This window comes from Aythya marila, assembly GCF_965140915.1.
Source record: "Aythya marila genome assembly, chromosome: 1".
Lineage (NCBI taxonomy): Eukaryota > Metazoa > Chordata > Aves > Anseriformes > Anatidae > Aythya > Aythya marila.
This window is the reverse complement of record NC_139042.1, coordinates 110,923,231-110,936,385: the sequence shown is the minus strand read 5'-3', so window position 1 is coordinate 110,936,385 and position 13,155 is coordinate 110,923,231. Positions and strand designations below refer to the sequence as shown.

Here is a 13,155-nt window from a genome sequence, read left to right as displayed (position 1 = left end):
TTCATGTCATACAATGCACCCCTCCCCTTCTATAACACTTAAAACATTTATTGAATAATTATGAGGAAAACAAGACAAGCTAGAAAGAAAATGAAAAAGAAAAGATCCTGACTGATACAACACAAAGCAAATGACAGAAGTATGCATTTTCACAACAAATCAGAGCATTTGTAGTGGAAAATTATGCAGCTGTGGTATACAGGTAGATTTTCAAAATCAATGTGATGGCTTTCTGATGTGAAAAAAAAAATACAATTTTGGTCAAAACAAACCTGTGAAAAAAATAAAGTGTAGATTATGGAAAGAGGTGACAGAACAGCATCTAATGAAAAAAAAAAAAAAACATTTTACCATGAACTCATGTTTATCTCAGACATTCCCAATAGGTGAGGATTCAAAGTTTGGAAGCACTGTTAATTGGTCCACCAGATAAATCAATTTATTGGATCATAAAGATGTCTTAGTATTATTCTCTTAACACACTATTCTTGCAGATCTATCTTTAGGGACTTCAATGCATTCGTCATTTTGTCTTTATTCATTTCTAAGTTACAGCATTTTGGCATGGACCAGTCTACTGTCTGATTATCAGTATTTATTTATTTATTTTGCAAACTACGATAAAACAGGTGTCTAAGTATTTTTTCATTCTTTCTGTGGTCTTTGCAGATTTCCTCCACTTACACAAGTGCTGTACAGCAAGTGCTTCTGTTTATACAATACAGACTGTCTTGTTATTAGCAATAGCTGAAGCACAACATTGATCTGAACCGCTGCTAACTACTCTCACCTATAATAAAGGAGGGTCAAGAAGCTAATTCAGACTCATATATTCACATCAAGTACTCTAGTTAGTTTTGCTACGAAGTGTTAGCCCAGATTTATCCTGAAAGCATTTTTATCAAGGACACCCTGGAGTACTTTGTAGACATGAGGAAATCTGCAAAGAAAAATATCCTCACTATGAAATCTTCAAGTACTGAAGAGCATTACATTGGCGTATCACCTTTCACCCAAGCAAAAACTAAGCTTTACACATATACTGTAACCCTTGTTCACTTAATGAAGCAAGCAAATTTAAAATTTTGTTTCACAACAAGAAACAAACATAAAGCAATAATCCGATCATTCAGCAATTTAGTAGCAGGCACTGGTTAATACCTGCTAGCCTTAAGCTTTAATGTCTTTGCCATAATACCACTTCTGGAAAATACAACCTGCCAGTTTATGGTTGATGACGTATAACAAGAAGGAAAAAGATATAATTCCTAAGAGGAATATGGTATGAAAGAAATTTGCTATGAATAATTCATGTGATGTGAACGTTTACGGAAATCAAAAAAAAAAAAAAAAAAAGGTAGAAAATGCTTTTATGGAAGTATCAATGGTGTCTCAAATTGCAGTTTTCACTACTTGCTGCTGATTCATCTCCACTCACTCCAGAGACAGTTACAATTTAAGTCTTAATAAGAAGTACAATTCAAAATGTAAAGATATAACTGCTATCTGGAATAAGTTTAATTGCAGCACTTTTAACACATTTCAGAATCTCTAAGCAAATGTTTATTTTGCCAGCAAATGGAGCAAGGAAAGAGAAACTGAAAGGAAAACAAAACAAAACAACAAAAACCAGCAGCTATTGCCCCTTTCCCATTCAAAATTTATAAGCAAATCTACCTTATATCAGGAAGACATTAAATTATTTTTTACCTTCACGACAAGCATGAAAGTCTCCAGTATTCACACCATCTCATCACAGAAAGAAAATTATTCAAATGTATTGACAATAGCAAACTACTGACGTGTGCCTCAACGATCTTGTTGATTATTTGCAACTTATTCAAATGCTTCAACTGTATTCCTCTAGAATATACATTCTTATAAAGAGACTTTTCCCAACAAGTTCCAGCACAGATTGGAGCTCTGACTATTTTTTGAATACGTATTTCTTTTTTTCCTAAAAACAACAACAATCACTACCACCACATTAAAAGATGAAGTAATGCACATGCAGAAGCTCAAATGCTCATCACATGGTATATTTTCTGGAAGACCACACTAACAATATATTTGAATTATACGTGTAAAGGTATTGTTATTTCAAACAGAGGCTTACTATCAGCATCTCTATTCAGTACAGAAATCTGTAGAAATGAGTTATGAAAAGCTGTTTGTAAGCCTGTTCCATGGTATGCCACAGTTGTAAAAAAGTCATTATCCTAGAACATATTCTTTGTTTGCTAACACTTTGCTATGACATTCAAGCTTCTATTTGCCACCACTTAAAGAAAAATGATGGCTGAAAGCCTCTCACTTTTCTTCCATTTTGCAAACTATTTCTCTGGTCATCCATCTTTTACAACACACCTCTATCTGGTCTTCTTACTCAACCCCACTATACTTTAACTAATATGCCTGTCATCACTTTCCCTGTCCTGTCACTCCCAAAAGCAGCAGGTTTCATTCACATCTAAGTGCAGCTACACAAACTCAGGGAAATCCTGTTCTTGATACAGAGTTCAGTGTTTTTATATTCATAAACTGGAGGCTGCAAGAAAAAAAACTCTCATGACTGAGCACCATCATTGGTTATACAAGTACACAAACATTGCAGAAGAAAAATCTATATTCAAGACTACCCATTCAGAACTCCATTACTGCTACTCTGCCCAAGAACTCCCCCTCTCTCTGAATTTGTCGATGTTGCCCAAAGAAGACTTCTACAACGTGTTTTTTTTTTAAAGCAGTGCAAAAGGCTTACTTTGGCATGTTTAAATTAAATTAAGTTAAGGACTCCTGCAGGAGTCCTATAGACTATTTGAAGATGATACTTGATCCTAACTAAAATCTGCATATGGTGATAAGGAATACCAGACATAGGGATTTTTTTGTGTTTTTTTTTTTTTTTTGACGCAGCAGCCCATCTGACACCCTGTGTAGGTGTAGTCAAAGAACCTATCAAACATTATACTAGATTAAATAAACTAGAAAGTTTCCATTGTCTGTCAACAATGCAAAACAACCACCACTACCACTACCCCTTCCAAATCTGAATACAAGGAGAATCTTAAGTCTAAAGTAACATTGGGAAAGAGGAAATGCTCTTACAGAAGAGCTGAATTGAGCAGTAACAATTTCAGCTGCATGCTAGCACAATAAACTTTTACTTAGAAATTCAGACATCCTGAGACAAAGAAGAAAATACATGATAAAGGTGGCATGCATTCTTTAAAAGGCAGGATAGAAAATGCGTAATTCCAGAAATGTTATTTAGTGCATTATCGTTATGCAATCCACATTTTCAGTGATGTACCTTGAAGCAACTACTTTTAATGTGGGACATACTCAGTGCTTGTCAATGCCATACCAACTACTTAAAAAAAAAAAAAAAAGAAGAAGAAGAAGGAGAAGGAGAAACACAACTAAACGGAGCAAAATGAACCCTTGGTAATGGTGTGTGTGGTCTTTGGTGGCTATTCCTCTGTTCCAACGATAGCAGCTGCTGAATTGGGTTACAGTGAATTAGAGCAGACTCCTACTTTTTTGTGTTTTGTGAAAAGCTTGATATTGCAGCAAGCTGACACAAACAGTAATAAACAACGTAGTTGACTAAAAGCCCCTGCTACTAAACATGTTTTCTAGCATTCACTTATAGAAACAGTATCTGGACTGTTTGTATTGGTATGCTTCTCCTCACTGTTTATTTTCTTTAAAGAAGAAGTATCAGTATAACTGCAAGGTTTGAAAGAATGACTCATTTAATGAATTTTAATTTATGTCTTTAGCTTCCCCATCTTTCAAATACCATATAACCAGTAATTTCTCAACTGTCTCAGATTTTGGCTGCAGCAGCCACAGTACACTGAAAGGCAAACTTTTTTCTGTGAAATTCCACACTCTGCTATACTCACTCCACTACATCTATTTAGGGCCTGAAGATGCTTTCAGTCATCTTTTCTAATTACAACACCTTGGCATGTTTGTTTTTTATTTCCCCAACCGAATTGGTATAAGATAAGAGGTGAATTTACACCAAAAAAGTGTGATTTTAAATTATTCAGATTTGAGCCTCTAGGTGTTCACAACAGCCTTTCTCCCACAGTTGTGAATTCTAAAGTTGTAAAGTGAGTTGAAACTCACTTTTAAAAAGTAAAAAAAAATAAAAATAAACCTTATGCAATTCTAATGGCTGTGGCATTTTTTCCTGCATGGAGATGCAAAAAGGCAAGTCAAAGCATAAGGTGCTTTTTTACTTCTGTTCAGATATGTTTCTGACATTGACAGTAAAATATCTTTTCTTCCCCCACCCTCTTACTCCACCAGAAGAACATAAGTCTGTATTTAAAACAGATGAGTTTCTTCAATATTGACAAACTTAAAAAGTAGTATGTAGTACAAATTATCAACCAATAACGGAATCTCGTGCAAAATGAGTCCTGTCTATCCAGATACTTTTGAGAAGAAACCAGTAACATTGCTGATGTGTCTATTACCTCTAATTAATAACAGACATAGATTTTGCTGTTCATTGCACTGAGACTGCTACAGCCAAATCACAGTTGAAGAAGGCATGACATTAATTATACTTCAGGAAGACAACGAGATAAGGAAAAAACAAAGCTTTTCTTTTATATATATTTCTATTTAAAAGGACAATAATGCTTACCCCTTTCTTCAGACAAATGAACACAGTTGAGTTTTACTATTTCTTTAAGCTGAAGCTGTAGTCACTTTGTAACTATGAAATACCTAATCTCACTAAAGATGTGCATGTGGAAAAAAAACAACAGATTTAGATCAATTTCTCCAAATACCCTAAAATAAAATTCTTTCTTATTGGAAGGGTTTTTCATAAACAGTGACAAGATGAATTACTTCTCACCAGACTGATGGAGCACAGGTTGAGCTGAGGCCCCCAAAGAAGGCCTTTGTTCATTATCAGGAGAAGACAATAATGAAGTTGAAGGGGGACTTCCTGTTGAAGATGATGTTGAAGGAGCTTGGGCTGACATTGTAGAAGATGAAGATGATTGAAGTTGTTCAGAACCATCTACTTCCATTGCAGTTTCTGATTCTGTACTATGTGGCATATTATTAGTAGCAGGAGCATCCGCCCGATTAGTCCCACCTTTGTTTAAAAAAAAAAAAAAAAAAGCAAACAACAAAGGCTCAAAGGTAAACTTACTCTGTCTCTAAAGACCACTTTGCACTATCATTCACATGGCATCCAGACGTACTCATTTCTTCAGAATATACTAAAAATTTAGTTTATACCTCAGAAAGACTGATATTCAAGGCCTTTACATTCAGCATAATTATACTTCCTATTGTAATTATTATTCTTGAAAAAAAGGGAAATCACCTCTGGACCGTGATCTTCCTCGTCCCCGATTGCTTTGTGCAACTTCACTAGCTTCTTCAAACCATCTTGACAGCATGTCTGACATCCTCTGCATTAGAGAGACATTAGGACTTTGCTCCCCTGTAAAAACAGTAATGCTGAAGTTTGACAAAAGCATTCTACTCTTCCATTCATTCCTCCCCCCCATTACCTCTTCCATTGAAAAAGAGATCGTACTACATACTACATAATTAGCAATCCTCTGAACCAATGCCACTTCTCCGTACAACTGCGCAAAAATTGCCAGCTGAGCATGACATTAAAATCAAAACAAAACAAACAATAAAAAAAAAACTTCTAAATCTTTCAATTATTCTCTATTTTACAAATAATTTGTAAACACAACATTGCAAAATTTATGTCATTCAGTTTTAAATGCTGGTTAAATAAGAAAGACCACATTGTTACTTTTTTTTTTTTTTTACAGCTAATTATAAAACAAAAAATTTTATCATAAAAAAGACATGATGTTTTTAACATTTCCAGAATGCTTCTTTGTGATTTGCTTTTACTGCATGAGCATAATTTAGTAAAGCAGCAGAGTTCTTTTAGGGTATTTAATGTTTAAGTGTGAATTGGAAAGACTCTTAAGCAGCAAAATCTCTGCATGCATTTTCTTTTAACACAACCCAAAGCATTTCCTTCTCATTTTATTTCTGATTTTATTATATATGATTATTTTTTTTCCAGGAAAGAAGATTCCGTTTGTAAAGTGTTGAAATGGAAAATTTGAATCTTTAAGTGTATTTTGTATTCTATAAAATGTTTGTTTATCTTCTTAAACAGACTGACAGCTTCCAATAGAAAATGGTTCCACTGGACCAGACCATTCCATTCATATCGCTGTATAACTTCTGCTGGTCCTTCAGCCTCTCCTGAAATATGCAACTTTTGAAAAAGTTCTGTAATCAAAGACCTTAAGAAATGAAATCATTGTGAAGTACTTATCAAAACATATATGCAAAAGATATTTTAATACCCTGCAGACTAAAGCTAACATTGAAAGATTCTGGAGCATACTCAGGAAAAACATGTACAATGAGAATATGCCTCTCCTAAAGATCAATTCTGCTAACCACACAGATGTTATAAAAGCTGCCAGACTGACCAAGTATCTGGAACAACTGGTTATCTGTCAGGGCTGCATATAAATTTCACAGCTAGGATATACCTTGAATATATCATCACCAGACCTTATTTTTAGATTACTTCCTTCACAGTTGAGTTTAAGAGATGTTGTTGGGAAGGGAGAAGGGAATGGAAAACACCAACTTAACCCCCAAGAAACAGTGCCCCTCATTCTCACTTAAGTGTCCACATCTATCCTCATTTTCATACTGTGGCTCTGACCCTCCCCTGGGATCACCCACACTCTATACCCCAGGTAGAAGAGTTCTGGCCTCAAAAGCTTAAAACAACAAATGGAATGCAACAGCCAAAGAAAACAGGCAAAAGGTGGCTAATGATGGGAAGAGGGGGATAATGAACAGTTAACAGAAAAATAAGTCACAGGTCACTGCCTGCCTAACTAATGCAATACAGGTATTTTCCTGAACACATCCGTTACTATTCTATCAAGCTACAAACAGTAAAGATACTGAAAGTTTGTTGTGACAAAGGAAAATCTAGCCAGTGTTTGTACTGGAAAAGTCCTTTTCTCAAGTTTTACTTTCTCCCTGGAAGATTTACTTGATAGCATGGGGAAATAACAGCTAGAAGTACACTTACGGTGTTTAACTAAAAAAGAACTCATAACAAGTGATTTTGAGCAGAGACAAATCTGCTGTTAATTCATATAGAAAAAACCTACAACAGAAATGGTAACCCGAGTGTCCCTAATATGAGGAGGTACACAAACAAGTCTGTGGAATCACAAAAGCACCAAGTGAGCAGAATGCAAAACTGCTAACAATCAACTCCTGTGATACTAGAACAAGGGGTCACGTGATAAAACTAACAGAAATTAAATTTAAAAGACAGAAAAGAAAGTAATAATTTAAACAGTAAGCAGTGAAAATTCTGGATGTTTGTTTGCCATATGAAATACCATGGACAGGTTCAAGAAGGGACTATAGAAATTCACAGGCAATAGAACCATTAGGAGAGCCTAAAGGAACAGACGGAAATATACCCTCTGAAGTTTTTATTCCAGTAACTGCAAACAGTGGTAGAGCAGCAAAGGCAACAGACTAAAGTAAGAGGACAGGCTTGCAATCTCTCCCCAGATGGCATCACCTATTGTCAGTGTTGGATACAGAACCCTAGTTTGCACGGACCATTGGTCTGTCCCAGCTGGACACATCTATTCCAGTTTTGGGAATCAAGAAGATAAGTAAAGGGAAATGATAGGCAGAAAAACAGAGGAAAATTTAAGGGAATTACCAGTACCCCCACAACCTTTCTGAGCTAAACAGAAACACATTATTAGACATAACAGTGGTAAAGCATCCTCTGCCCTGCTTCAGTATCTCATTTTTTGACACTGAAGTATAACTTCTGAAATGTTTCACCTTCTGAAACCTCAAGTAGTTGTGTAATATATTTACAAACATAATATATTATGTTATATTATACATTACAAACATGAAAATACGAGCATAAAAATGTTGTCACTACATATACATGTAGGTGTTTTATAAAAAAGTGAAAGAAAAAATGTTAGAAACTTATTGCTTTGAATTCCAGTCCCCTACAGCACATTTCATTTCCAACTTTGATTGCAGATGCAGCTTAACTACAAAAAGGGAAATATGCATTTGTTTTACCTCATAATCAACAACAATGAAGCAAGCTCCCCTTGATTTACAGGAACTTAACAGAAGCAATGTAATTTTTCTGGAGAGAAGATTTTCAATTTAGACGATTTTAAAAATCACTACAGAACAGCAGTTCTCTGTTAAGTTATAAGTAAACACTCTTAAGACCTGGCTGATTCTTAAAACATGTGGACAGTTCTTATCTGAAGCGTTTCCGTATTTCAGGAACACTTAATATAAACTGAAAAAAAAAATCCAACAAAAAAAGAGCAACAACAAAAGAGAAGACAAAGGCGACTCCCAGCAGCAAACACGTTACCATCTCTCTCCCGTTCACTCTCAGGCCTTGCTCTTGGTCCAGTATCTGACCAATCTCCTCTTAGCCTCAAACGTTTAACAGGAGGTTGCCGTAACTAGTAAAAAAAAAAAAATGTAAAAAGGTATTATATAGTTATTCATATTGAACATTACAGAATTCTGAGTTTAAAAATAAATGCCATATCTCCATTTTCTGAAGTTATGTAAATTTGTCTGTCACACACAAAAAATCAGCCATATGCTCAGATCTGCTATGAATAAGCACAACACTGTATGTATGTACTGGCAATAGTTTTAGCTATACAGAATTTCAGCAGTCTAAATCAACTCTTAGAAGTATTGCAGCTTCTATTTTACTCAGTATTACCTTTACTGTATTAATTGCGACATTCCATACCAAACAACAAATTCAGTCTGAATTCTACAGAAATATTCACCATACAGAAATTCATATAGAAATATTTATCAACAGAAACTTACATTTCTTTTCCACCCTGTAATTTATGTATTTTTTGGTAACAGTGTTGTTTTGTACTTCTTGCTGAAAAAACAAGTACTATATGCATGGTGCTACTTTTGCTAACTTGAAAAGAAACAGCTTTGTACATTCAAGAAGGCAGTTCAGAGTTTGAAATTAAGAGCACTGGCTGGATATGTATGGCTTATACAAACAAAACCAAATAAAAACAACAGTATTGAACTGTAGTGCTGTCAATTTGGGATTAAATGCAAAACCACTGCAGTGAAAGCATATTAAAGTATTAACTTTCAGGAGCCTGCAGATTCAGAAGAAAGCTTTACATTCCTTCTACTGTGTAGAATTTAAAACCAGGCTAAAATAAAAATAGAAATTAAGTAAAATTATCTGGAAGGAGAAGAATACAGGACATATTCTGTGCCTAAAGATGAAAAGAATACATAAAATCTGCTAGCAGGTGGTCACAATCTTCTCTCTCTGTACAAGGCAAGCAATCACTTCTCTACTGAATTACTTCACATCACATTGCCATTACATAGGAGAAAGGGAAAAATGCAGAACCACTCATTTGTGACATCATTTTTGCGTGTTTTTCTTTGCTTCTTCCATCTCAATCAGGTAACAGCCTAACTCAGCTGGACATTCTCCCTCGGTCCTATGAATCTACACCCAGTTCTGTTCAACGGTATTTGTAATAGTAATAGGTGACTGTTGCTCATTAAATATAGCACTGTATTTATTAACAGGCCACAGGCTTAATATGAAGCTAACAACAGCATGTGCTGCTGGCTCACCAGGCTTTGTCCGGACTTTACTTGCTTGGAGCTTTCTTGCAGCTCATTTAGCTGCAACAGCAATTGTCTAGTGGCTGGTTGATTATTACCTAATTTGCTGTAGTTTTCCTTAGAGTTGCATAAGTGCATGGTGTGCAACCTGTTATTAACAGCTTTGACATATACAGGAGGCTGCCAGCTGCTTAAATTGCATAAGAAGAATCAACAGTACCCATGGGTAATGAGCATAAATGCAGCATTAAGAAGTACAGGCATGGAGTGAGGGCAAAAAGATCTTGCAGGTGTGGACACATGGTAGGACACCAGAGGCACCTTCTCAGCAGCTCATCAATGGTTCTTCAGTGTATTGTAAATGTTGTGCCACAATGAAAACAGTTCCAGGGGGTAACAACAAGTACAGAAAAGAAAAAAAAAAAAAAAACAAAAAAAACATGCCACATTGGCAGACTAATAATTGTCATCCCAGTGAAGACAGCAGGATGCTGACTTACTGTGAACTGCCTTGAGGCTCCTGTTCCAGACTGAAGATAAAGACCCCTGAGACCCTGAGGAGATTGTGAAAGGGTGAACATAATGCCAGAAAAATTGAGTGGATAGTTGCGGTTGGTTGCAGGGGGAGAGAATTATATAATTTATCTGTAGGTAAAGAAATTAGTTTCAAATTGATTAGAAAATTTAGGCTGAAAAGGTCAGCATCACTGTAATTGAAATAATAATAAATAACTGCTTGTGGTTGGTTTACACTGCTGAATCTTAATTTGGCTCTATAGCAGTGGATCACCTCATTGGTCTAAACATTTTCTCCCCTCATTTCTGCCATTAAATGACAACTTTTACTAACGAAAGTTTATACTTGATTTCAAGGAATATACTTTTGGTGATATGGAAAACAGAGAATACACCTAAAGAGTAACAACAGAGAATATACCTAAGGAGTGACTTGCCACAATTGCTGGTCTTATATCCTGATGTCAAATAGATGCCTTCTCATCTTTAGAATAGGAAAACCAGACAAGAAAAAATATTTTATCACTCTGATTTCCTAAGTTAACCACTCTCAAAATAAAAGTCACATGTATGTAAACAGCTTCTCAAGACAGAAGAGGGAAACGGAAGAATAAATGTGTACCTCTGTCTACAGTGCCTGATGCCTCACACAGGTTAAGTGAACATGTGTGCAGACTAACACAATACTCTGCTGCACATACTTATTTGTAAATTCTGCAACTCAATTAAGTTGCTAAATTGAAAGCATCCTGAAGACCAGCACAAAAGGCAAGACTTTCCTCTAAGCAAAAGCTCATTGTAGCTAGAATTGCAATTTGCTTGTAACTGTTTGAAATAGTGTGTGTCTACAGTAAATAAGCATTAAGAGAAGTCCATCGTCAATAGGTGCTGTGAATTCACAACGTACTGAAGAGTGGGTAACAAATAACTGAAAACTGCATGCCCATATAGTCGTAGGCAATACCAGATACAGAGTACACAGATTTTGTCACACTATGTCATTGGCACATTTCAATCTGTGAATAGACTTTCGTGACCTCAGCCTACTACCAAAAAGAGGGGAAAAAAGGTTCCTTTTCCATTTCATACATATGGCAAATGCTACATTCTGCTTTTAATTATGATTCTCTTTCTGCTTTAGTTCACAAGTCTTCACCCTATTGTTGTTGTTTTTTCATAAGTATGTTCAGAAAACTGCACTGCACAATTTCATTGTTATTTCAAAAGATATTCTCCCTTAAAACTTACTGATATATATCAAGTGTGCTTTAAGGCATTTTGGCTAAGTTTTCAAAATCTCAGAATATATCTTGAATTTTATATAGTTCTGTTGTTTTATATGATGGAATTACAGGTGTACTGTAACTGAGACCCTCTTTGTCCATGGGGATTAAGAAAGTCAAAGTGCTCCATGACAAAAACCTTATAATGGAACTCTTCTTCCAGCAACTTTTAGTGTTTAAACTTCCACTGAAAGCCTCTATGAGTTAGGAACAGCAAAATTTCCTTTAAAATTCCCCTGACCTACTACATTAGTAGGATTATGGTTGGACTTGATGATCTTTGAGGTCTTTTCTAACCTACACGATTCTATAGTAAGAAACTCTAAATTATCACAGAAATAAAGCTAGGAAGTGATCTGTGGTTCGCATTTCAACACAGGTACTCCGGACTCTAATCAACCCTGAGAAGATGCAACAATTTTCTAAGAAAGCAAAACAGTTCCAGAATACATTTGCAAAAAAAAAAAGCACCAGACAGTCAGCATCCACAAGATAGCTTAGTCCCATCTTGTGTGTCTAGACCTAGTTACAGAAAGATTAAAGCTAACTGTGAATCTCTGCAGCACTCACTTATTTGTAGAAAACATGAAACTGGGAAGAATACAGAGATAACAATTTTACGTGCTTCCTGCTGCAAACAGCAGGTATTGCTCTAAGGTAAGCCTATTTTATGCAAGACACTGAACAGTCAGGGTACCAACTTCTGTTCATATCAGCCTGTGCTGGACTTCCAGTATAAGGGAAATAGAGTCTGTTATTTGCTAATCATTGGCACAACCAAGACCTCCTTCTTCATTGTTCTCTTATCAAAATATACTGGACCAAAAAACACCACCACCACCACCCACACATACACACACCTCCCCAGCCGCCCAAACCTGTCTGCGTAGATATTCTACAAGTATTTTTAAAACAACGCTTGACAATGAAATGATGGCTTATGATTCATTTCAAGACAAATAAAACCAATAGGTGTTCCCCAAGGTGGTGGTAGTGAGACAAAACATGAGAATAGGTCATCTTAATCACTTGCCTCTTCTCGCCTCTCCTCAGCAGAAGGAACTTTAAGTTCTCGTGCTGTGTCATCCTTGGGATCAAACAAGTAGATGTAATCTGAGGAATAACTAACAAGGATCTCTTGGCCATCTTCACTATAACATAGAGAAGTTACTCTGCAGGATTTGTTATTGAGATGAGGAGGAACAAAACGTGCCACCATTCCAACAGTGCCCCTACCAGCATAATTCCCTGTGGGAGAAAAAGAGAGAGTATATTTACTATTGCAAACTTTCAACCAGCAGTTTCTATATACTCCTTAGTTAACATCCAAAGAAAGATGACCTGAGAAAACCTAAGCAATCTGTAGCTTTTGCAATAATTTGGTTCGGAATACTAACGTATCAGATCTTTCCAGTATATTTTATTTTTTGTTTACACACTCTATATGTAAATTATAGAGAAAGATGAAAATTTATACACACAAGTATATTCATATAATCACCCATCACATGATGGTGTGTGGATACTATCTGTAAAGTTTAATACAAATGGAAATTTTGAAATGTATGAAAACATATTTACACAGCAATAATGCAACTACGTATCACCACACAAATCA

The 13,155-nt window shown here is 35.7% G+C and overlaps 1 protein-coding gene across 8 annotated transcripts in view; it reads right to left on the bottom strand.

Annotated features, from left to right (window-relative positions):
* The window catches only part of DCAF6 (DDB1 and CUL4 associated factor 6), an 86,003-nt gene that overhangs the window by 43,336 nt on the left and 29,512 nt on the right, over positions 1–13,155 (bottom strand). For all 8 annotated transcript variants that reach the window (XM_082779707.1, XM_082779710.1, XM_082779712.1 and 5 more), the window contains exons 7-10: positions 12,571–12,785; positions 8,477–8,570; positions 5,363–5,482; positions 4,883–5,128 (exon numbers count right to left, since the gene is read on the bottom strand). In XM_082779707.1, coding sequence (XP_082635833.1) covers positions 4,883–5,128; positions 5,363–5,482; positions 8,477–8,570; positions 12,571–12,785 — 675 coding nt within the window. The remainder of the gene's footprint in view (positions 1–4,882; positions 5,129–5,362; positions 5,483–8,476; positions 8,571–12,570; positions 12,786–13,155) is intronic.